This window comes from Desmodus rotundus, chromosome 7 (assembly GCF_022682495.2).
Source record: "Desmodus rotundus isolate HL8 chromosome 7, HLdesRot8A.1, whole genome shotgun sequence".
NCBI lineage: Eukaryota > Metazoa > Chordata > Mammalia > Chiroptera > Phyllostomidae > Desmodus > Desmodus rotundus.
Window position 1 is genome coordinate 30,002,422 of NC_071393.1, and position 26,172 is coordinate 30,028,593.

At 47.5% G+C, this 26,172-nt stretch overlaps 1 protein-coding gene across 2 annotated transcripts; it reads right to left on the bottom strand.

Moving 5' to 3' along the window:
• Positions 1 to 729: 729 nt before the first annotated feature.
• Positions 730 to 26,172, bottom strand: SCN3B (sodium voltage-gated channel beta subunit 3). Of its 2 annotated transcripts, XM_024557491.3 has the most exons (6): positions 25,276 to 26,171; positions 18,450 to 18,613; positions 15,782 to 16,007; positions 11,814 to 11,952; positions 5,007 to 5,087; positions 730 to 4,655 (listed from the first exon to the last, which is right to left on the bottom strand). In XM_024557491.3, exons 1-5 carry the CDS (start codon positions 25,328 to 25,330, stop codon positions 5,024 to 5,026), a joined length of 648 nt encoding a protein of 215 aa, XP_024413259.1. In that variant the 5' UTR covers positions 25,331 to 26,171; the 3' UTR covers positions 730 to 4,655; positions 5,007 to 5,023. The 2 variants fall into 2 exon arrangements, with proteins under 2 accessions (XP_024413259.1, XP_045048627.1); XM_045192692.2 differs by lacking the exon at positions 5,007 to 5,087 and having other exon boundaries at positions 25,276 to 26,172.

Below are 26,172 nucleotides of genomic sequence, written 5' to 3' on the forward strand. Positions count from 1 at the left end.
ACCCAGCGCTGAGATCCTCCGAACTTTGCGGACTTTCTGCCCAGGGTAGGGCGGTAGCCCGGTAAAGCGGGACGGGTAAGAAGTTTTGGAATCAGACCCGAGTACTAATTGCATTGTCACTGTTACCAGCTGTGTCACCCATTCATCACTCCAAACCTCAGTTTTTCAGAGATAATATAAAATGTGTGCGTATGTGTGTGTTTCTTAGTATAGTGGCTGGCACCACACTAAGGTCATTTTTTACTTCATTGTTCATCAATACTTTTGACATTGTAGGAGAGCGCAGTGGGCTGTGGATGAATCCTGATGACAGTTCCTTGAACATTCCCCCTTGGGGACTTGGCACTTCCAGAAGACGGGCACTGGGAGCCGGCCTTTCTTTATGGCCCTGTTTGCAGAAACGGGTAAGGGCATGCAGCCCTCCCGTCATTAGGCACCCCTTGCAGTCAGCCCTTTGCCACCGGGTAGGAAACGTATTTGATGTCAGGCAGGTGAGAACACAAGTGACTCTTGGATTCCTTTGTATTGGGGCAAGAAAGAAAAGGGGACATAATAGGCCAGGTCACACGTTTATCATACAGTTAATTCTAGGTCACCAACTGTATTGTTTATCCTGTGGGCATAAATGCACTGGCTGTGAGTTGAGGAATCAATGCGGCTGGGAGGTCTGAAGGTCCAGAGCATACTTAACACACACACACTCTGCTAGTAGAGGGAAGCCAGAGCAGCCGGTGTTCAGAGACACTTTATTGACACGAACAGGGAGTTTTCCGGAAAACACTACATAACCAGCATGGAGTTGTCGAGAGCTTGGGTCGTTAGCAACATTTCCAGAGTTCAGAAAAATATTGGCTGTGCAACATCAAGAAAAAGCACTGTGAAGGTGACGGTGTGGTAACGAGTCCCACAAGCTGAGAGACTAAGTTTGCTACTTGAGTTTGATGGAGTTTCACAAACCAAACTCGTTCTTCAGTAGTCTCCCCCATCACATGCATTCGCAACTGCTCCAGGTTACTGCTTTGAGGCTTAGCTGGCCTGTGATGGGGTTGGAGTCTGATCTGTAGCTCAGACTTGTTTCAAGTGCTTGTCTACTGGGCCCTACTATAAACTCAATAAGGGGGAAACTAAACATGAGTTACCCACCAGAGTAGAGTTTCAGAAATTAGGAAAGTCTTGGACAAGGATATTTTTCAGACCCAAAACCGTGGGGCACACTGAGGGTCTAGATGGGTGCTAGACGCAGTGGGTGCTGCAACGTGGGCTAAATGGGTGACCGGAGTGATGACCACAGCAGACACTATTCACATATGTTTACAGGGACTAGATGAATATACAGCATTAGAGATCTTTCATTTATAAAAGGTAGTGAGAGGAAGGCTTATTTTTTTGTTCTATTCTTTCATTTCTGTGTTAACTTGAGAAAGGGGAACCAAGGTGGGTGTATCTGAAGTGTGTCTAGCTCTTGCTGCTTCTTCCTGCACAGAAGCAGTTTACAGCACATAGCCTTGCCCTCTGGCATACGTCAGGTGGGTTCACAAACTGGGACGGTGTGTTTTCCAATTGGATCCAGTAGTTTTGGGGGCGGGGCTACTGTCTCTGAACCATTTACTGCTCTGCACATATTTCCAGCATATTCCTGCTTTGAAAGTTTCCTTTTCTACTAACATTTCTAGTGTAGCTAAGGAGAAACCAGAAACTCAGAGAATCAGAAATCTGGATGTGTAAGTGGGGATAGAAAAATTATGAGGGACAATGCTTTTAAACGGACTGGAAATGAAGGTTGGGGTGGGGACAGGCACTGACTGTTTTCCACACAGGGTTGGAGCTGTTATGTACCAGACTGGGCTAACAGTAGAGGTCACTAGGTGAGAGTGCTTATGGGGTCAACTGAGTTGAACAATCAAGTTCATGGCTGTTAAGCAGTAGGAAAGAGACAATGAGACCCAGCCTAACTTGGCCTTTAGAGAACTGTGTTGTTGAGGATCAGTCATGGGAAGTATCCAGCACCAAGGCAACAGATTGGGCTCCTAAAGTGATACTAGCCCTTGAGAACATTTCTAAGCCCTTTAATAGGAACAGCATGCAGATAAAGCTTCCAGAACAATGCACATTGACTCTGGGTCCCCTGTGGGAATACAGAGTGGGGGAGGATTTGAAGTAGGCTGGTAGTCACAGTACCTTGCAGATTTGTAGTCATGATCAAGTGTCCCAGGAAGTGTAATTGCAATTCAGGAGAAATAGTGGCATGTACACCAACTAGAAAGGTAAAATCAAGATGAGATTGACTCTTAAAGCACATTTCTAGCATCTGCCAAGAAGCAAAGTGGTAGAGAAGCAGTTGAGTGGGATTTGGGGTGAGAGGAGATGCTGAATATCTCGGGACAGCAGGAGAGGCAAAGATAAGACGCAAGTTAAAAAATGAGAGGAAAGGAAGCAACTATGATCTAAGGAGAGAGAAGTGGGCTGGGAGTGAGAAGGCCTGGATTCCAGCTCTCCAGTTGCCAACTGCATGAATTTAGGGTATGATAAAGCTCCTTTGCCTCTGTTTCTTCATTTATAATGTGAGTATCAGTAAAATCTACCTCACAGGGCTAGTTGTGGGGAAGAAATAAGATACTTGAAATGAAAATGCTTTGTAAACCACATAGCTCTAATGAGAGTATTAAGTATGAAAAGAGTTGAGAAGTTAAAAAAATGAAAATAGGGAAGATTACTTATAAAGGATGAGTTGTTTTTTTAAATGATAGGTATCATTCAGCTTCATTAAAAGCACCCAGGAAACATTTGAGTTTGTTTTTTTTTAAAGAAAAGAAAGCAGTCATGCCTATTTCTTGAGTACAAGTGAGATGCATGGTCCACTGGAACCAAGAGGAAAATAGTGTTGTAAGTAAGGAGCTTGCTTCTGTCACCAGCTCTGTTGTCAACCTGCCCTGTGACCAGGAAGACCTCGGTTAGCCAGGCCTATCTTCCCAACTATAGAGTTAGAAACCTCTATCTGCTCTCCCCTATTTCTGAGAGATTCTTTGGGAAATTACCAATGAGAAGGGCCTTGAATTTATTGAGAGTATTTTCTTCAAGATGTGAACAAGGACATATTTTAAGTACTTCTGCAGGGATGGAAGAGATGAAAAAATGAGTTTGTCGGGTGAGGCCCAAAGCCAGTGGAGTATGATCTTCAGATCCCCATAAATTCCTCCAGATCTAAGGGACCTCTCCTTCATCCAATCCCAGCCACTTTCATCTCATATTTCCTAAAGCACCCTTCCCTACCTCATCACTAGATGCTGAAGGATATCACGCTTGGACCAATTAGTCACTCAAAATGAAACATGAGATTTTGACTAAAATTTATCTAGTGTTCATCTGCTCTCCCAAAATCTAGTAAAAAAACCAAAACAATCCCTGGACATTATGGGTTCACAGGTGAACTATGTGGAAGCTACCTAGCCCATCCCTCCCCTATTTATTCATTTGCTTATCATCCCTGTTTGATAAATATCATGCCAAGATGCTTTCTTCTGCAGGATGTTTCGGGCTCACAAATCCTTTCACTGAGGAAGTTCTTCAAGTCTACTTCATGTCTTTCTCTCTGCCTTTTCAGCCAAGTTCTAGCTACCAGAATCAGAGTTAACCTCAGCCAGGCAATCCACCCCATGTGTGCCTGTGGAAGAGGCATGGCCATAGCCAATCTCAATTTCAAAGTCTTCAAAACCAAAATTATCCATCTTGAGAAGTTTAACCTGGGCAACACCTAAGGTTTGTACCTGCTCCAGTTTATCCTCTGAAGTCCAGTTGAGCTCTGAGCCTCAACTGACTCCCGTGATGTGAGTAATAATACCCACAAGATTCTGCAAGGAAGAACTTAGGGATTTCAGTTCTAGTGCCCTCGGGAAAATAAGGCTTCCCAGCCATCTCAAGTACTGTGTTCGCTTTGGGTGGGGGAGGATACATACCAATAGGATCACGAATGGGTTGTGTGACTTTCAAAAGCCACTTAAATTGCTGAATCCTTCCCAAGTCTCTTGTCGTTGGCTTCTTGAAGGACTAAGCCATACCCAGGCCTTAGAGACCTAATGGGTTCTAGCCCTGGAGTACCAAGCTCCAGAGAACATTTTAGTCCATACTGAATGAACTTGCTATCAGTGGAAAACCTAGAAAAGCATGTTTTGCTCTGATACTCTAGTAAAGTAAGCCAAGGCCTTGGAAAAACTGACGTCAAAACATTCTACCTTATGACACTCTTTTGGTTTAACCTAATCACTCCTGCTTCCTTCCACTAAAAAGATTCATTCAGTTGCAGCAGCAGAGGATGAGCCGGTTCCAGACAGTAATGGACAGAGGAGCATGCCACCTCCAGCACTTGTGCAAAGTCATTTGGAGCACATGGGAGAAGTCCAGTGGGCATGGGTGCTGCTTGCTCAAAAGCTAGGATGCGGAGAGGTTGAGTCTGTGTAGAAATGTTGGTTCCTCCATTCTGGCAAAGTCCTCAGGTGTGTTGAGGTCAGATGGAGTTCAGGGGTCAGTGGTGAGTGGACGTGTGATACATAAGCTAAAGGGTGAATGCACGAAGGGAAGCAATGTGGCTTCTGCGGTGCCTCCTGAGGCTGTGGACATCACCACACCTGAGGTGTCCAGTCCCTCAGGGCTCCAGTCACCTGTCAATGATAAAACAACTCACTGAGAACTGGCCCAGCCGAGCCAAAGACTCTGGCCAAATCCACGATCCTTACAAAGGGCAGGGGAGATTACTATGCCTTTGTCACTATGGGTAAGGAGTTCAAGTTGCCCCAACACTCAGGCCAAAGCAATTCACCTTCTGAAGGCTTGACATCACACAGAGCTTGCAATCGGGCATCAACTTAGAGAAGGGTCCTGAGGCTGGGCACTTGGGTAGGGTAGAAATTAATCTAAGGGGCTAGATTTAAAGTCACTTGATAATGGGTGACTTGTCACTTGCACAACCTGCCATCCTTATCCATCTTCCCCTCCCCTTTCCTGTACATCACCTCGAGTCACACCCCTTCTATTCCTCTACTGGCACCACAGAGTTCTCTTTGTTCTCTGATGGGATGGCAAGGTAGTCAGACCTGCGGGAGGACAAATGGGGAAGAGAATCAGTACCTTTGTACCCAGAGGTGGGGACGCAAGGAAAGGGAAGGAGCAAGGGCCCAGGAGCAAGGATGTCTATGGGACAGCTCTGCCTTTCCTTCTGGCTGGATGTCCCAACAGGAAACTAGAATGGCCCTTTCAGGGAACTAGAATAATAGTTTTTTTTTGTGTGTGTTTGTTTCTTTGTGTTTTACTTCCACCAGCAGTCTGCTCATTTATCCACATTGTTCTCAGGACTGAGTATTGCTAGATTAAGATGTTGGCCAACCCAATGGGTGAAATTATATTTTATAATTGCCTTAATGTTCACTTCCTTGATTCCTGGTGAAGTTGAACATCTTTTTATAAGTTTACAGGCTATTTTGGTTTCTACTTCTATAATTTTTTCATTTGCTTTACTATTTTTTTCTTCTTAGATATCCTTTTTCTCCTTGATTTCATATCTTGAAAATATCTTCTTCCAGTCTGTTTGTCTCTAAACTTTGCTTAGGGATCTTATAATGAAAAATTAATTTTGACATACTGGATTGGCATATAAGTAGGTTCATAAGTTGTGAGTATGCAAAACAATTCTTGCACTATTACTTATTAATCATTGTAATATTTACTATTATTTACCTACTTTTGCCCACCCCTTTGTATAATACAATCACAATGACCATTCTTCCTTATTCGCTCTGTGTTTGAAGAAGTCCTCTTGATTCTGAGAGAATAAAGATATTCTTTTATATTTCCTTAATAGAAATTTTCGGTTGTGCATTTTACCTTGTTTTAAAACCACTCACAAGTTATTCTGGGTGGTGCGAGAGATGGAGGACCTACTTTCTTTTCCAGATAGGTGGGAATTGTCCCGTACCGCTTGCTGGACAGTTCATCCTTCCTTCAGTGCCTGCACCGCTGTGTCTGCCACACAATGGTGTTTGGATACATATTAACGTATCTGGGGGCTGTTTTGTTCTGTTTGCCTGTGTTACATGCCTGTGTCTGTAGCACAGACTCTTTACTCTGATGGTGCTATTAGGAATCTTCATATCTGATAGGAAAAAGTCCTACCAGCCACTTCCTCTGAGCTTACTGTTCTTTCTTTGAAATCAGCAAACTATGGCCCATGGGCTAAGAATGGTTGTTATTTGTTTAAAAGGTTGCAAGCAAAGAAGCAAAACCAAAGAATAATATGCAAGAGACTCTGTGTAGCCTAAAATATTCACTATCTGGCTGTCCCTTGGTTTGGACTAACTTTGGCCCTTTGGCCTTCCATGTGACTTTTAATATCAGCTTATCTAGTTCCTTGAACTTTTCAATCAATATTTTGATTGGAATTTAATTAGATTTTTGGATTAATCTCGGAGAGAACTGCTATTTTGTAACAGTAAGGTTTTATTCTCCATTTCAGTCTTTTAAGTCCTTCAGTAGTTTTATAATTTTGTCCTTAAAGGTCTTGCACATTTTTATCAAATTTATTCCCAGGTTCTGGAGAGTATTTGCTGCTATTATAATTGAACACCTGGCTGGTGTAGTTCAGTGGACTGAGCGTGGGTCTGAGAACCAAAGGGTTGCTGAGTTCGATTCCCAGTCAGGGCACATGCCTGGGTTGCAGGCTGGGTTCCCATTTGGGGGCATGCAAGGGGCAACCACACATCAATGTTTCTCTCCCTCTCTTTCTTGTTCCCTTCCTCTTTCTCTAAAAAATAAATAAATAAAAATCTTTAAAAAAAGAAATGCATTAAAAAATAATTAAACAAATTTTAATGCTTTAAATATGTCAATGCTTTTCTAAATTTTCTGGCTGGAGTGTAGGTGACTTTTATATTTTTATTTATATCAACAAACTTGTGGAATGTTCTCACTAGTTCTAATAGTTTGCCAACTCTATATTCCCTTAGTGGGTATGAATAATGATAATTTAGTTTAATTCTTTCCAATTCTTACTCTTTTTTTTTTTAATCCATGGCCTAGGATCTCCAATATAATATTGAAGAGAAGCAGGGAGAGGGAGTATCCTTGGCATGTTTTTGATATTATAGGCAATTCTTCTGAAGCTGTAACCCACAGATATTTGCTGTAGGTTAGCTTGGTAGCTGCCATTTATCAGTTTAAAGATGCTTGCTGTTTAGGTCTAGATTTATGTGCATCTACCCTGCTTAGGACATACTGTGCTTCCTAAGTCTGAAGAGTCCAACCTTTCCTTAGCCACGTACCTGAATAGTGCTCCTTCTTCCCTGTCCTGTTTTAATGGATTTTCTCCTTTTTTTCTTCATGTTTCTTTGTGATATTTCATCTTTTTATATCTTTAGTCTTCATTCTGTGTAACACCTTTACATTTATCTTCTGGTTGTCAGTATCTGGTGAGCCAATCCATTGAGTCTTAAATTTTATTGACTGTATATATGAGTACATATAAATAAATTTTTGGCACTTCCTGTCAGGCCTGGAGGCCCAAGGCTTCACTGGTCTCCAGGCTGCAGAGCACTCTGGTCTCCATCTTTTCTTACTGCTTCCCAACACTGAGCTCTTACCACCCACTATGTTCTGCCACAGTGGAGAGACAGACACGGCCTCTCAGGCCCTGGGGACTTTAGGTGCAAATAAAGAATTTTTTTTTAAGGCTGAGGATTCCAGACAACTTGGTAGATTAGAGCAGGTGGGGTAGAAAAGCCCCAGGGCTGGGTGTGATTTAGGAGGAAGGCAGAGAAAGGCCAGGTCTGACTGCTTTCCTGTGCTGATTAGTCACCGCCAACAATCCTATCCAGGAAAAGCTGCGGCTTTAAATCCCCTGGAGAGGCCATGTGAAGCCAGGAGAAACTGACCAGCAGATGGACTCTTCCCCAGTTCATGGTGACTTTGACAATTGTCACTTGCCCTCGCTTAACTCCAATTTCTTTTTTTTTTTTTAAGATTTTATTTATTTTTAGAGAAAGGGAAAGAGAAAGAGAGTGAGGAAAAACAGCAATGTGTGGTTGCCTCTCGAGCGCCCCTGACTGGGGACCTGGCCTGAAACCCAGGCATGTGCCCTGACTGGGAATTGAACCTTTGGTTCTCAGATCCACGCTCAATCCACTGAGCTACACCAGCAAGATCTTTTCTTCTTCCTCTTCTTCCTCTTCCTCCTCCTCTTCTTCTTTTTGCCAGCATTTAATGTTGTCACTATTTATTTTAATTTTATTTATTTTTATTCCCATCCCCCCCCCACCACCCCCTTTGGCAAAAATACATATCTATATATATCTATAGGTATAGGTCTTTTCTGTCTTGTTTTGTTTATTCATTTGGTTTTTTATATTCCACATTTACCATAAGTGAAATCATGTGGTATTTAACTTAATCAGCCTGACTTATTTCACTTAATGTAACACTCTCTAGGTCCATCCATGTTGTCACAAATGGCAAGATTTAATTGTTTTTTTATTGCTGAATAATATTCCATTACACATGGTATAGTTTCTTATCCATTCTTCTGTTGATGGTCATCCAGGCGGCTTCCATATCTTGGCTGTTACTAGTAATGCTGCAATGAACATAGGGTGCGTATATCTTTGAGTCAGTGGGTTTTTGGGGGGTTTGGTTTTCACAAATACCCAGAAGTGGAATTGCTGGACTGGATGGCACCTCTGATTTTTAATTCTTTGAAGACTCTCCACTGTGGCTGCAATGATTTACAATCCCAACAGTGCACAAGGGCTCCCTTTCGTCCACATCGTCACCAGCGCTTGTTTCTTGACATATTGATGACGGCCATTCTGACAGGTGAGAGGTGATATCTCACTGTGGTTTTAATTTGCGTCTCTCTGACAATTAGTGACGTTGAGCATCTTTTCATGTGTCTATGGGGTGGCCGTATGTCCTCTTTGGAGAAATGTCTATCCATGTCCTTTGCTCATTTTTAAATTGAATAGTTTCTTTTTTTGGTGTTAAGTTGTATGGGTTCTTTATACACAGGGTGGGGTGAAAGTAGGTTTACAGTTGTGAGTATGCGAAACCAGAGTTTATTCTTGCATTATTATTTAATTACTGTATTATTTTCCACTCAAACAACTTTAAACCTATGTTTGCCCCACCCTGTATGTTGGATGTTAACCCCTTATTGGATGTGCCATGGGTGAATATCTTCTCTCATTCAGCTCTGCTCAGTTTGTCATTATACTTTCTGACTCTTTGTTGAAGTCCTCCCTAAATTCTTCTAGTCCACACTCAAGTTTCTTTTAATTCTTTATCAGGCAAATTACTTATCTCCAATTTCCTTAGGGTTTCTTTCTGGAAATTTTTGTTTCTTCATTTTGGAGATATTCTTCTGTCTTATCATTTTGTTTGACTTTCTGTTTGTTTATATGAATTAGACAAAACAGCTGTCTCTCCAAGTCTTGGAAAAGCAGCCACTGTGTAGGCTGTGTGTGCCAGGTGGTTTTTCCAGGCTGGCTGGGGCCGATCAGGTGCTTAAGGTGTCCAGGTGGGGAGGCTGGGTGCACGTAGTGTTGTCTTATTGATTCTAATTGCTCCCTTTGTTCGGGGCCCAAATGGGCTCTAGTGATGGGTGCCAGTATGCACTTGTAGGCCAGAGCACCTGGATAGAGCCTCGCAAACCCTCTACAGAGGTGGGGGTAGTAAACCATGGCACTCAGGGGCACCTGGCCCCAGAGCACTCCCACAGCGCCCAAGCTCCTGCGGCTCCCCACCTTCTCCATACAAGTTCTCTCTTGTTTGTTGTACAGAGAGTGGCTTTGTGTATGCCTGGTGGGTTGTGGAAGCCTGTTGGAGCCAGGCTGGGCTTCCACTGCCTGGAGCACGGGCCTACATGGGTGGAGTGGCTCCCCAATGGGAGGCCGGGTGCTTGTGGGGAAGCCCTGTTGTTTCTGCTTGCTCCCAGAAAGGTAGGGGATCTTGCAGGTGGGCCACAGAACTCCTACCTGCCCAAAGGAAGTGGAGGGGTGTGTAGACAATGGCACTCACTCCCTGCTCCTTTGGCCCAGAAAGTCCCCACAGGGTTCCCCCCCATTCCCAACCTTCCTTGCTGGGTCGCTTTCTTTGTTTGTTCAGAAGCAATTCAGCCCTCAGGTGTCTCCCAGGAGTAACTGCTGTCTAGGGAGGGGTGGGTTCAGTACAGCCTTCTCTACAGGGCCTTCTTGCACCTCTCGCCTGTATTTTCCATTTCCAATTTTTAAAAATTTATATTCAATCTGCCTGTTCTGTTTTCTTAGCAACTTACTCTATTCTTATGCTTTTGGTCCCTTCTTTTATTGCTTCAGCTGTTTTAAACAAACTTACTTTCTGTATTCTATTAGGTCCTTCTTGTGCCTGAAGTTTCTTGGGTTTAATCCTGCCTCATGTTCATGTTGCATGGTTTCCTGCTCTGTCTTTTAGTTTGGATCAGACTGTGAAATCAGACTCAGTGCTGCTTTGTCTGGGGAGTCCTGTTCAACCTCAGCTCAGGGTGGGGCCCTGCAGAACGGTTCTTCACTTGCTTCTGCGTGGCTATCACTGGCTGGGGACTCTTTTTTTTAAAGGGATTGAATTTCTCAGCTTTGAGGTTGCTGGATCATCTTGGTCATATAAATTTAAATCCCAAACATTGTGAGCACAGGTTTGTGGTTACTAATTCTCAAGAATCTTTTATTTTTTTCTACTTGGACTTGGGCCAAGATACCTAAGTTTCTTTGGTTTTTCCCGGGGTTGGTGGACTGATTATTTTCGGATCTATCCTTGGTGTGAGCCCTCGCACTCTGAGGATCCCAGATCTCCTGAGGGCCCAGCCGGAGCTCCGTTTCCTGTGCAGGCCTGGCTGTGGGCACCTTCTGCCCAATCGTGGGGACTCCCTGTCCACACGTGGGCACTTCCTGTCCAAGCACTAAAATCCAAGCCCCCTGTCGCCAGGTGTGACAGTCTCCCCCAGCAGAGCAATTCTATCTATCCCCATATCTGGTCAGCTGTCATTTTTTTCTTCATTAAGATCACAGATATAATGCAAATTATGCTTTATTTTATCCAACATCTCTAGGTGGTAGTAGCCTGTGGGGTTTTAGGTTCTTACCTCAGGAAACTTGCTAGCCTTGTAAATCTGTGAGGGTTCTTTTCTGTCTTTCCTCCCCCCAGATATCAGGCCAGCATGGACTCCTAACCCCTCAGGCGCCATGACTTCCCACACAGGCTCACTCCTCAGTGACTAGGGCCTCGACAGAAGCAGCCAAGGTGTCATTTGCACTCTGGGGAATGAGACCCCTTCTTCCCCTAGAGCTGCTGCCAAGCTCTAGGGGAAGAACCTGTTGTTTGGAGCGGCACAGGTGGCCCAAGAGCATGGCTATTGGGAATGGGGAGGCTAAGGCTCAAATCCCAGCCTCCCTCTCATCACCTGTGTGGCCTCTGTGAGCCCCTTGCCCTCGAGAAGTCTGCTCCAGGATCTGTATAACGGTCATAACAGTGCTCGTTTCATGAGGTTCGGTGGCAGCTGATGAGCTTTACATTAGTGGTTAAGGGTGCAGGCCAAGAGCTAGCAGGCCTGAATTCAAACGTCACTTTCCCTCTTACCCTGGCCTTGGGCAAACCCTCCCAGACTTGGTTTTCTCACCTGTAAAATGAGTATGTTGATGCTGACACCTCAAAGGTTGTTGCAAGGAAAGTAGATGAGCGTGCAAATTGCTTAGCTAGTGTTTTGTCTGTGAGAGCAAGTGCGCGAAAGGTGCTCCCCATTGTTATCCTGGCATCTTTGGACTTACGCATTCTCTTGAGCTGCCTCTTCAGCCTTTGAGACCTTCCGGTAGCAGTATACCATCTCGATGAGCAGCCACAAGGTGAGGAAGACCAGCAGGATGTACATCATGATTTCTGAGACGACAGAGGTGAAGTCCTCTCCAGCTGCAAGAGGAGGGGAGGAGGATCAGAAGGTGCATGTCCAGTAAACCCAGGGCTGTCACTGAGGTCAGAGTTATATGGAGTTTGGAGCGTGGCTTCAAAGAGCACTGGGTCTAAATGACTTCAAAAGGATGTCAGAGGAATTGCATACCCTCTGACTCTCCTGTCTGCTGGCTTTCCTACTGACTTTCATTAGGAGTTTGAAGGGAGGGGTGAGTGAGAGCAATGGGGGGTGGAAGAAGTTGCAGAGCAGTGGAAGGAATCCTAGAATCAAGGGAGATATCTAGAGTGAGGCCCCAGTTTTGCTACTTACTATTCACAGAGGTCTGTGAATAGTCATCTCCTTTATTTGAGACTCAGTTTCTTAATTTACAAGGTGATGATAATAATTTATATTATTACATTACCTAATGGATTGAACACTATTTTGTGAAATTTAAATGTCTACATGGATGTAAGGAGTATGTCTCACTCAGTTCAACCTAGTATGTTGCCTGAGCTCAGGGTGGAGGAGGTGGCACCTCTAGGAAGAGTGTGATGGACACATGTCCAGGGCCCATGCAGTCAGCCCACGCTGTGACATGGACGTGCACTTGACAAGTCTGGATCAGAAGTGAGGGCCTCCCGAGCTCATACACCTGAACAGAAGTGAGTACTGGAGGGTTCCATGCACTAGTCAGACCATCCTCAAAGATCTGCCTGTGAAGCACAGATCTGAGCCTACCATTCCCCACTTAAAACCTTCAGTGTTCCATCCCGCCCTCAGACAAAGCCCAGTTTCTACTAATACAGCTTGCAAGGGCACACACAATCCAGCCTTTCTCGTCTAATTTCCATTCAGTTGCCCAGCAGAACTTCTCTTCTCATGCACATTGCGGTCTCTTGGAATCTGTGGACATTTCTTCTTCCTCTTACCTCTTCCTTCTTCCTAGACTGTATCTCACATCCCACTGCTACCTCCATCCCAACATTCCCTCCTGCTTTTTGGTCTCCTGATCACTCTTTTAGATTCCATGGAAGCTCCCTCTGTTGGGAAACCTTCCTCGGCACCTCACACAGTTGTTCACATCCGTCCTCAGGTGCTTTGTGCATCCATCCACTGTAACACTTCTTGGGCTATATTGTGATGTGTTGATCTCTCTTCTCTAGAGACTGCATGCTTACTGAGGACACATCTCATTTATTTCTGAACTATCAGCATGTTGTCTAATCCTAGAATATTCAAAATATTCCATCAGTGTTTGTTGAATGAATATAAATATTGCTCTTTTTTTGTTTCATGACCAATAAAAATAAGAATTAAAACATGATACATGGCAAATGTCCTGATACATCTTCCTCATGGGAAGGAAGGCTGCAGCCATGCCTCCCCCTGCCAGCTCCCACCAGCTAATTAGATTCCTGGTCCTCAGTATTCATAGAGCCCAGGTCACTGGCAACACCCTGCTCTTTAAAAGCACAGGCAGCCAGTCATGACCTTTAGCTCCAGGGCCCTCCAGATTTCCTAATTGGAGCCAGAGGCTATAGACACAACCTGAGGCCCAGGAGGCCCAGGAGAATGCAGCTAATAACCAGTGTCTTCTCACAGGCATCCGGTGGCCAGGTGGTAGTGTGCTCAGCAGAAAGCACATTCGCCCTTTGTAAATGCGGGAGCCCAGAAGTAGTGCCACAGGGAGCTGTCCTCAGTATTTTCAGTCACCTCTAGGTGCAGGGGCCTCAGATTTCAGTCTTAGAATTAAGAGGTGGGAGCCTAAAGCAGGATAAGGCCAGCTTGAACAGAGAGAGCCAGGAAGACTCTCTGGGTACAGGCACGAGGAGCGGGGGCGGAGCTCACGGTGGAGTGCAGAGCTCTGAGTGATGGGAGAGAGTAGTGAGGGTCGGCATGGGATCAGAGGGCTGCCTGGTGGTCACAGAGGGAAAAGGAGGAGGCAAAAGCAAGTGTCAGGAGCTGGGGCCGCAATGGCAGGAAAAGATGCGGTGGAGATAGAGTTAGCCTGATAGGTGAGGGATCTGGATTGCTTCTGGTGCGGGTTCGCTTCCTGTCCTTCAGTGAGGCCCCTTTCCCCGCGCTCTCTTCTCCCAGCTGCTCCGGCATGGCACCCTGCAATCAGCTAAGGAGTCATTTCAACTTGCCTGCGCCAGACGTACCCCAACGTGTAAGAGTGGTGCAGAGAGAACGCCCCACAACTCCTGGATTCAGTGGGGGGGTCAGGCTTCCTCCCAGCCCAAACATCCCGAGAGGCACTGTGGCTGATAGCAAACATGTTTTCCTTCTATTTTTACTTGAGCCTTGCTCTGGTGCCTGGTGTGCGCTGGCTCAGCGTTGCCATACTTTCCATCAGCGGCTGCACAAGGGTCTCTGGAGGCAAAATCCTGAGAGGGCAGGAGGTGGAGACAGAGAGGCCCCTTCCTAGCGTCTGGCAGTCATCAGCCAACAGTTCCTAATGGTGACAGTAGAGGGCGCCAGGTGCCCTTCTCCGGGGAGGGCCAGTGTGTAAACAGAAGAGGATAATGGACCTTGTGAACAGAAAAATGCCTTAGAGAGCTTGCAGTCCAGCCTCTTCATTTTACCCAAGAGGAGACTGGGGTGGGGGTGGGGGCGGGGAGGAGTGGCTCCCCACGTCTAGATTCAAGCGGCCTGTGAGTCCTCCTGCAGTTTCCGAATCGCCCTACTTTGTGTTTTAGTCATTTTGCCTAAATCATGACTTCTGTCGTTCGCATCCAAGTTTGCTGCATGAATTTTATTACAAAGCATGACAAAAACTAAATGTGCAGCCCAGAAGCTGGGGTTCCGGGGACCCTTTCCTAGGAAGAAGCCAATCTTTAATTTGACCTCTTCTTTCTTTCTTTCACACCCCACACCTTTTGCCTGCTCACCACACTGCATCTTGGGGTCGCAGTAATGCTGAGGACGTGCTGGAAATCGATTGAGAGAGGCTAAGCGAAAGGGAATCGACTGCTCCGACGTGTGAAAGGCACATTTGCAAGGGGCTCGGAGCCCCCTGGGGAGCAGAGCAAAAACAGTGCATGAGCGCCTCTAAGTCGCACCCCGCAGTTTCTGCAGGAGGGTCACAACAGAGGCGTGGGAGTCAGGTTGGCGAAAGGGCTGCCCACCCTAACCAGGAACTTGCTGGGGAAAAGCTGAAGATTTCAAGTTACAAACTGGAGCGCTATCGATGTTTCTCCTTCTCCCAGCAGAAAATGAGGTTATGTACGAGAGATGCCACAATGGGAACGGGGCTGCGGTGCGATCGTTGTGCAGAGGGACTGCCGACAAAAACCATCGGCCTCTGGCTAGAGCAGGGGTTCTCGGCGCGGTCTCAGCGGCCGCAGCATCCCTGGCAGCCTGTTAGACACGCACACTCTCAGACTCCACCCGCGGAGTCAGAAAGGCTGGATTGTAGAAGTCCTGCGGGGACGTTGAGGCTCGCTGAAGACGAGCACGGCTGGTTTGGAGGTACGCATGGCTTACACATGGGAGGGGACACTTCTCTGAGCCCACTGAGTCAGCCAGAGCAGATGCTGGAGCTGATTTGGCAGCTTCAGGCTTCGTGGTGGCTGTCCTCTGTCTCTAGGGACGAGAATCAGGGGACTAGTACCAGGTCATTTGTCATCTGCTCCATCGCCAAGCCTTTCTGCTTTGAGGAAAGGCTGGTTGGGCAGTCTGCATCCTGGCCACTAAAGGAAGACAAGTCAATGGTGACATTTTTAAAAATCACCACTCCAAAATACACGGGTGCTGTACTCTACAAGGGTCTCGTCTATGTGGAAACCCACTGCTCACCCTCTCCCAGGAGTAAGGGACCCTGGAGACCCCGTGCCCCAGCCTCACCCTCCTCGGTGACTCGGAGGGGGATTAGCCGTGTGGTCTTCACAAAGGGGCGATGACCCTCAAACTCAAACTCCCGGGACACGTTGCAGGTGTAGAGACCCGAGTCATTCAGGGTGACATTCAGCACAGTGATGGACACGTCCTGCAAGTCCTTGCTCCCATTCCATTGCAGGCGCCCTAGGAAGGGGCTCTCCACCTCCTGGTGGCCATTCCGATACTCGTAGATCTGCAGGGAGAGAAGTAGAGGGTAAGGCCCGGAGGGAAGATGGGGCAGGAGAGCAGGGCTGGGGTCAGGCCAGAGGAGACAAGCATACTTATGCAGCACAGGAGGAAAGGGGACGATGTCACAAGGATCTCCAGAATGTGGGGGTGGGATGAGGGGTCTCAGAGGGAAGAGGGCGAGAGCTAAGACAGGGAAGATGGGCAAAGGCAAACAGGTGTCAGGACATGAGGCCACAGCAAGGAGAGAAAGCACAGGAGGTGAGAGAAGCATACAGGAGATGGGGTGGGGCAGTGGGGGCCTGAGGGAGACAAAGGACTGACTGGGAGGAGACAGAAAGAACAAGAGAGTGAGTTGTGTCATGAGGGTAGCCAGCGAGAGGACAAGGTGTTGAGACTGAGAGGCCGGCTCATCAGTCATGAAGACATCTGAAAGCCCTGGCCTTGAGCTTGGCACTCTGAGCTAGACCCCTCTGAGAGGATGCGGCCAGTCTGGGCCGGCAGCAGTGGGGTGTCTAGGGTGCTAAAATGGCCTGAGGGAGCAGAGAGCTACCGGCGGATAGGCACACATCAGGGATTTTGCTTCGGGCTGAGTTATAAGTGCAATGTGGTCTCTAAAATTCTTTTCTCAAACATTTCAGCTGTGCTATCCATTCTAGTGTCCACCTGCCATGTGTGGCTACTTATATTAACTTTTAAATTACTAGAAAGTTAATAAAATTTAAAATTCAGTTTCTCAGTTGCACTATCCACATTTTAAGGGCTTAATAGCCACATGCGGCCAGGGGCTACTGGACAGCAGGGATATGGAATATCGCCATCATCACAAAATTTCTGTTACCATTACTCTGTATTTGCAGCACAGTTTTAAATGTCTCCCTCCTTGGGAGCCTCTTTCCCCTCAGCTTGGGCAGGCCTGGGAGCAGAATAGGCAGCTGGCCCATGGCCAGGCCTGAGTCCCAGGGGCTCCTTTGCATCTGTCCAAGACATCCAGGTTCTCGAAACCTGGGCATTGGCCTCAGTCACAGCCAACCCTGAGCCAAGCGCTGGGAGGTCTGCTTGTCCCACTTTTGGCACCTGATCGGAGCAAACCTACATCAGGTGACACATACAGCCTAGCGGCAGCTATGACTTGCACTTGGGAAGCTACAAAAAAGAGCATGTGAAACATAGCTTCACCTGCTGCTGTTTCCATGAAAAGTCTCGGGGAGGGAGCTTGCCTCCAGGAACATGGGATCATGCAGTAAAGAAGGGCTTGTGTCAGTTGACCAACGTCCTGGTTCAACTAGAAGCTCTCTTCCTGCCTTAACTTTTTTGAGCCCCAGTTGCCTCATTGATACATGTATTTTTCTTTAGCAGACACTTACATAGTGCTTCCTATATTCTAGAACTATTCTAAATGCACTAAAAACTAAAGCCCATGATTCCTGGTAACAACTCTATCATGTAGCTGTGGGTTATAGCCCTGTTTTAGAGATGAGTAAACTGAGTCACAGAGAGGTTAAACAATTTGTCCAAGGACATCCAAAGCTAATGGTTGTGCACCCCGGCAGCCTGGCTTCACAAACAGTGGAAGTGTGAATAATGGTCGTCCCCAGGGTGGCAGTCCACGTTTATCACAACTATTTTGGCACTGGCCCCAACCACTCAGAACTGACTTTGGCCAGCACAGGAGCAGAGAGAGTCTGGGAGGCTCCCTGCTCTGTCAGGCGCTGCTGCTTTCATTCTCAGGTCATGGGGAGGCTTGGGGGCTCCCAATGGGAAGGGGGGGGTGCCTGGGCAGTTTGGCGCAGGCGGCACCCACCACAGAACTATGTAAACGTTTTACCCGCCGACGTGGCTGCACTGCATGTACCAGCTGACAACCAGCCTTGGCCATCCCTGTAATTCTCATTTCACTGGGGCAGCAAGTTAAGTGAGCTAACCTGTGCTCTCTTATCCAACGATGCTTAGTGTCACAGGGGTAGCCAGCGAGAGGACAAGGTGTAGAGAGGCAGAGGCAGCTCATCAGTCATGAGAACATCTGAAAGCCCTGGCCTCGAACTTGACACTTGGAGCTGGTCCCCTCCAAGGGTTCATGGGCGCTCTGGACCAGGCCACAGCATTCAATTTTTCTACTAGTTTAATCCATCTAATAAGACAGTGTAGAAGATTAAATGAAAACCCTGCAAAGTGCCTAGTCAAATGACTAGCACACAGTAGGCTTTGAATATGATTTGTCTCTTTCTACCTCCTCTGGTGTGCCTGGGACTGTGACCAGGACTGCCAGCAGCCGGCCGAGTGTCCTTTCTCAGAGGCTGGGGTGAGCAAAGGCTGCCGGTTGCTGGCTCTCTGCTGAGGGGCTGCCTGTGCTTTGAGGAGAAAGGACCACTGTTTGTCAGATCATCAGTTCCCAGCCTCTCGGGAGCTGCGCCCACAGCACAGAGGCCAGAGTCGCAGTGAGACGTACCAGGAAGTCTTTGCCGCCCTCGGGCCTGTAGAACCACTCCACCACCGTGGCGGCCTCCACCTCCTCCCGCTTCATGCAGGAGATGCAGCGCAGCTTCATGGGGTTGCCCTGGACGGCCTCAGTCTCCGAGGGCACCTCCACGCACACGGGGAAGCACACACTGGCTGCAGAGAGGCCGGGCGGCAGGGAAGGGATGCCGGGAGGGGGGTGTCGGAGAACAAGAGGGAGAGAAGGGACAGAGAGGAAGGATCATGAGATAAGCTTGAAAATACCATGTACAGGGGTGTGTACCTGTCCCTGTGCTCCCAGAGTGTGCATGCTCACAACAGACAAGGAGGGGGATGGAGGAGGCCCGGGTGATGTCTCCCAGGAAGCAGTGGGGATGAGACGCAGCACACACTGAGCCCTGCCCTCGAAGGCGTCTGATCTGGGTGGGAGACAGGGCTGCATCCATCCTTCCACTGACCAGCCAGCACCACTGAATCTGCTCTGTGCCTGGCGGTGCTCCGCTGAGATACAGAGAGGAACAAACACCAGCCGTGCCCTACAGACAGCTGTGATCCAGCAGGGAACACATACTCCTAAGTGTCCCTAAACCAGGCCCTGGTGAGTGACAGATCAGTGGCTGCTTGTCCCAGAGGAGGGGAAGTGATTCCTGCTGAGGCTGGGGAGAGAGAAAGAGAAGGATGCTGGGACCCGGGACAGAAAGGACTCTGTTGTGAAGACCACTGTGTATGCTTCATAGCGTGAGGGTCAAATGTTTCAAAGTCATGGAGAGATGTAATGATATCTGTGTGTTCAGAAAAATGTGGGTAATTCTTATGCATGGTGGCAGCTGGGGTAGCACAGAGGAAAGTGGTGAGCTGACTGGCCACGAGGCTGGAGCAAGGCTGTAAGCAGAAGTAGAGAGACCAATTTAAACACTCAGAGGATTTGGGGACACTTGCATACTGCGCAGAGGTCTGGACTCACAGTTTCTGCCTCTAGAAATGCTCAGCCCAAAGGAAGAGGCCAGTGCATGAGACTGCAAATCCAGAGCGAGTCCGTGGTGGGCTGTGGCTGGCAGCAAGGCCAGTGCACATGTGGCTGCATGAGCAGGTAAAATGTGAGAAAGAAGGGGAAGCCGTTCCTCTGCCCTGTGCAGAGCTCATTGGACCTTTAGGGTCAGTCCAGGGTGTCTGGCTTTACAAAATTAAGTGGTCAGCAAGGGCACGCCCAGAGGGCAGCAGGGTGAAGAAGGTCTGGGGTCCCAGTCTGGTGAGGAGCGGGTGGGAGGATGCGGGGTACTCAGCTTAGTCACGGAACTTATTTGTCTTCAAATATTTGAAGGCTCCTCTGTGGAAGATAAAATAGATTCTGTCCAAATGTTACAAGAAATTCAGTTTAGCTCAATTTAAAAAAAAAGGATTTTCTGGAGCTGAAGCTGTTCACCAATGCAAAAAACCTATTTGGTAAGAGAGTTTGCACTTCATTGCACAGAAGACTCACAAGGGAGGTGACCACCAAGGGTTCCCGTATCAAGACCTCTGAGGCCCCATCTGGTGCTACCTTCTCATGAATTCATAACAAAGACAGAGCCCCTAAAACTGTCAAACAATGCACATTCTTGACATTTGAAAACTAGTCCACTGTAAACAGTCAGTCTGCTCCTCTACTGGCAGACGGTTATTTCTAAAAGCAGAGGAAAGCACCCTGACCACTGTGGCTTAGTTGGGTGTTGTCCTGCAAAGCAAAGGATCGTAGGTTCAATTCCTGGTCAGGGCACCAGCCTAGGCTGTGGGTTTGGTCCCTGATCAGCGTATGTGCGAGAGGCACATGAGAGAGGCGCGTGCAAGAGGCAGCCAATCAATATTTTTTCTCACATCGATGTTTCTCTCCCTCTCTTTCTCCCTCCCTTCCCCTATAAATAAATAAATAAATAAATAAATAAATAAATAAATAAATAATAAATAAAATTAAAAACAGAGGAAAGCTTTATTTAGAGCTTAAAATGAGACTGATCAATTAACTTTGAATAAAAAATGAAGTATCATCTTTGACGGACTAAGAAGGCAACAAATTTCATTTTTAAACACAGAGTCTATAAACTGGTGGCCCTAACATAAAGTCTAAAAAAGTCGGTAAGAGGATCCCTTTAATGGGCACATGTCTCGGGAGAACTGGTCTGCGATGAGCTTGAAGCCGTGATTACAGGCCTGGTTTTAAAAAAGGGAAGAAAGAAAAAGGAGGTGTGGTGTATTCACAAGTTTGGGAGTGGCTAGAGATGTAAAGAGTGTGTACTCATATTTAGTGAGATGTGGTGAAGATAACTTAGTTCGATTACGAAGGCTCGAAAAGCAGAATAGAAAAATGTCCCAAGGATTGTCTGGTCAGAACTACAGAGGCAAGATGAAGATGGTATGTGGCAACTGAAGGACTGGGTTTGAAAATAATACTTATCTAATAGATTTGCCATGAGAGTTCTGTGGAATACTTTACGCAAGTGTGCTTCATGCCAGTGTCACTTGTTAATGCTGTTTTGCCCTTCGTGAATCTGGTCACTACTCAGCAGGTGTGCCGAGTGTGTTGTGTGCCAGCCCTGAGAATACAGCAGGGGACGCACAGAAGCCGTCTCTGCTCTCACGGAGCCGACGTTAGAGTGGAGACAGAGAACATGCAACTTCACATTGTAGTAAGTGCTGTGAGGAGAAACAAAACAGAACAGGAGAGAGAGTTCGTGAGATTGCTGGAGACTGCCTCACTGAGACCGGCTCACAGAGAAGGGCGGAGCAAGCAGGTGCTGAGGGCAAGAAACGAGGGAGTGAGGTATGTGGCTACCTGTGTGAAGGTTTCCCCGAACAGAGGACAGAGCGGCTCAGAGGCCTAGGTGGGGGTGTGTTTGTGGAAAGCAAAGAGCTCTACAAAGTGCAGGGAAAAAGGTGAGACTAGAAGGAGACAAGGCAGGAGGCGTAAGCCAGGGCCAGATCATGGCGGGGCTTGCAGGCCATGGTTAGAACTTAGGCTTTTGCCCAGAGTGACAGGGGAGCCGAGAGGGCTCTGAGTGGAAGAACGGCTGATCTCATTTACAGAAAACTGCATGACATGACTGCTATGTTGAGAATAAACTAAGGAGGCAAGGAAGTGAAGGGTAAGAGCAAAAATAACAGTTAAGAGGCTGGTACAGAGATCAGCCTGAGAGACATTCAACGGTCTTGCGTGGATGAAGGTGGTAATGGAGCTGCTGGGGTTTGAAAAGGAATAATCTGCTGTATTATCATCCTTGAGTAGTTGAGAGGTGACGCGCTCTAGTGGAAAAGATGAATTGGCCCGAAACAGGAGCACAGTTAGTTCATTTAAAGCTGAAGGAGGAAGGCAGAATATGGGCAGCCGGGGTGGGGAACATGGTGTGGCAGCCCCACTTTCCCCTGTGCTGCCCCTGAGGGGGCAGTGATCCCAGCTTCCTTCAGAGAGCAAGCCCCGCCGATCCCTGCTCTGTGCAGGTTGGCAGCCCAGAGACCCCTCATGAGGCCCTGGGCAGTATTCTGAAGTGGCCTCGAAGTCCTCTTGCCCTGTTTGCCTGCCCTTTGCACCATGACTGGCTGCCCCTTCCATCAAGAGGTGAGTCTGGTTCTCCAGCCCATGAGTCTCCAGGACACTGTTGCTTCTCTTTCTTTGAACTCCTCTAGGTATCCAAGAAAAGACTGTGCATGGTGCAGTGTGGGAATGGTGGGTGTTCCATCCGTATTGCTCACTGTAAATAACAGGCTCCTGCAATAATCTGGATGAATCATTCGACCTTTGGTCTCCTTTTCAATTTCCATAGCGTTGAACAATAAGGAAACTTAAGAGAAGGAAGACTGACATATCAATGACGATTGTATTTAACTACGGAATAGCATCAGTCTATTATGAGGTAGATAGTAATGTATATTGAACAAACTCCTCTAACACCCCAAATCTTTCTCTTCTTTGGGCACTGCTGCATTCCCCCCCTGAGCTTGCTGCAGAATGCTTCCCATTTGCACTAAGATAATAAATGCTTTGATTGGAATGTAAATACTTCCTAAAAGGAGCAACAAATAAAGTTACTTGCAGATATTAATACCCTGTAATGACTTGGTTTATCAGATTAGCTAGTCACTTAGCAGAGCCTTGAAAGAACAGGATGCAAGGTGGGTTACTGGGGGATGCAAGGAAAACACTCCCTATCAGCAGACATCTGGGACAGTAGACCAGGAGAGGCAGGAGAGGCAGAGTAGAGAAGGAACAAGAAGCTGAAGGATAAGTGAGGCCCTAGCAAAGGCAATGGCACAGGGGAGGGAAGAAAGGATGATTCAGAAAAGAGATGAGAAGGTAGATGAACACCTGGCAATTTTGCATAGCAGCATTGTGTTCGTGAGAAGTGCTGGAACAAGCACTGGACGACTCAGATCAGGACACAAGACTTCTCTAGCAAGTCCTTTGCCCTTCCTGAGTTCGTGTTCTCATCTCTGAATTAGAAATAACACTAATTCTCCTGACTACCCCACAGGGCTGGTATGGGGACCAAAAAATTTAATGGCTGGAAAAGTAATGGTGTTTTGTAAATTATAAAGCCGCAGGCAAGTGTAGGGTTGTTTCTTTATTATTATTATTATTAGTAGTAGTAGTAGTAGTAGTATATGAATTATTAAAAGAAATAAGGGGACTTTTTTCAATATATGCAGAGAGTAAAAGAATGGAAAAGAGTCTTCATATTCATATTTGCATCACATGAAAAATCAGCTGGGGCAAGGAAACTCTGTCTAAGGTAAGTACTTTCCAATATTGAAATTACATGCAATTAAAACAAAATTTCATGTGCGAAGCCAGGCCCTTTCTCTTACATTTAATGACCAGGTTTGTTGGGCTGTCCCTCTTTTGCTTCTGCATCTTTCCTGTTTGGTGAACCGATGTTCAGATTACAAATAAGCTGCGAATGAGCAGCAATGGGTAAAATGTGCACACTTCTTCTACAGGTGTTTTTTGGGGGGAGAGTGTAGGGAGGGGAATGGACACTCTGCCGATTTTAGTAATATTCTGTAAAGATTTTCCTGCCATTCAGTGTGGAGCTGAAAGGGATGTTAGATAGCATCAGCACCAACCTCCAAACTTTACACACGAGGAACCAGATTCTCTAAGGTTTCACATAGCAAGCTAGTGGCAGAGGGGAGACTCCAATCTAAACTTTGCAAGTCCTAGCTAAAAGCTCTTTAGTCTATGGAATCTTTTCCCCATCCACTGGAATTCAGGCAGGGAGCCTAAAATTTACATTACAATTTGGGAAGAAAGGCTTTACAGAATCTCAGCCCAACCCTGCTCTATCTCTTCCTCTCCCTCCTCCCCAGTCTTAGCTCCCTCTGAGAAAATCCCAGCCGTTAATAAATCTTTAAGGCAGCTGAGATCAGTGTCTGCTTCCTCTCCAGGTCTAGCCTCTTCTACTGGGGATAGGTGTAGTGAATCTGTCCCTGGGGCCAGCATTTCTCCCCTGCCCCCATTCTTTCCAGATGGTCTTATCAGGCATTTTGTTCAACAGGAAGCTTGCAGCAGGAAGTCTGGTCACATGCAACATCCAGATAATGCTGGCAGTCAGAGTTAGTCTTAGAGGCTTAATAAAGTGATGTTAAGGCAAAGAAGAAGGTCCCCTGAGCATGTCTGACCCTGCACAGGCGCAGTGGGTTTCATGCCAACCGTGGGGCATAACTCCACATGCCTAGTTTCAATAGGGCTGATGGGCACAATCACTTCTAATTATACTGGTTATTAATTTGTAGTGTGGAGGAAGGTAACTCCGATCATGCACAAGCCATGTATCAACTGAAAAGCACCTATTTTCCCCTGAGGATCTAAGTAGAGACACCAAGACAGAGATACCCAGAATAACACAACTACCTACACACAGACATCCACGCACACCCCACTATATCCTCTCCAGTCTACTCATATCCACACTAACATGCTCAGACACACACTCATGCACACACTCAGCCACTGAGGGATACACTGAGGCACAGTAAAGCATTCTCTCAGCTACATATTCAGATATTATCACGTAGCCTCATTACCTCCCCTGCACAGGCAGGCACCCCACTCCAAGTCCATGTCTGATACCACTCTGCTTGACCTTGTTGCCACAGCTGCAGGGCTCCCTTACTTGGAGGGAAGAAGTCACTCAGTCCCTCACAGCAGACAAGCAAGAGTGTATTCATCTTTGGAGGCAGAAACCCAGCTCCCCAAACACCAAAGCACCTTAGCTCCCATGTTGGTGAAAAAAAAGAAAGAAAGGGAAAAATATGCAATCTCGGGTGCTAATTTACTTCACACAAGCAGTAAATGACTGAAGCCAGTTTTCCTCCCATTCTTTAAGATGAAGCCGCTGGATCAACAACTAAAGCATTTTAAGTCTCAAAATCCATGCATCCAGTTGTTATATATATATATAAATTCACTTGCAGATTCAATAATGTTTCCTAATTCACTCCTCACGGAGAAACATAACGGAAATGTTTTGTGACCGCATTCCCTTTTAGTAAAGGGGGAGAAATACTTTGGAATAATCAGCAAACGGAGGAGGGGTGCAAGAATCAACCACCCAGGGAGGTTCATGAATAAAGCAACGGAGTGGGGGTGTTGGGGGGGCGTTTTCCCAGTATCCTAATCCCAGCCCTCATGGAACACTATGCAGCTCCCCGTCTGGCAGACATCACAGAAGGAAGCCAACCGGGGATCCTTTTTGTCACCAACGACATCAGTAAGTGTTATTAGCGTTACATTGTTACTGCTGTAGCAGTACTGTAACAATCGCGCACGGCAGGGCGCCGTTACTTACCCCAGAAGACGAGCACAAAGGAAGCCAGGGGAAACAATCTGTTGAAGGCAGGCATCTTCTTAGGCAGGTGGCTTCCGGGGCTGAACGGAGAGATTCCCTCGGTCAAGAATTGCGCCCTCTCAGATGCTTTCGAGGAAACCCTTCGGGACGAACTGCCCCAAGGGGGCGACTTTCTGGCTGGAAGGAGGGCCCGCGCCGGTGCCTGGGGAGGCTCCGCGGGGCTGTCGAGTGGGCCGCGCTTTCTGCTGGAAGCTGCCCTAGCAGGCCGCCTCGATTGGCGGTCGAGAATCAGCACCCGCTCGCTCTCTGGGAGCGCGCCGCGGGGACCCGGCTCAGCACCGCGGACAGCACCTTCCTCGCCCACCCCGGAACTTGAAATGCAGGTTGCGCCGAGGCTTCTCGGCTTCGTACTTCGGTGAAGGCTCACTCAGCACGGCTGGCTCTGGGAGGTCGGGCTGTCGGAGGGGACCATGTTGATCCACTCCTCACCTCCCTTTGGAACAGCTACGCTCAGACCAGGATCCACCAAGACGCGAGAGCGCGGGCTTCATCCGCCCTGACTGGCTGCTCTAGCTGGGCGTGCCCCACACCCGAAGCCACCCGGGCCGTCGGAGCTACAAAATTCGTTCCCTTCAGTGCCGCCTACACCCACCCTTGGCTCTCCTGGGAGGCCTGGAAGGACCAGGAAGAAGGTGGCAGTTCCTGTCTCGCCCGCGATCTCAGAGACCGGGTGGGGTTGACAGGAGGGTGGCCCCTTCCCTGGAGCTCGCCCCTGGATCTTGCCGGGGCCCTGACCCTGGGTGGTGGGTGGCCAGCTGCCCTTCTCCAGGAACCCCTGACCGTGTGTGCTCAGTTGGTCTTGACATGCGCAGGCAGCTCTCCACTCCCACCGCCACC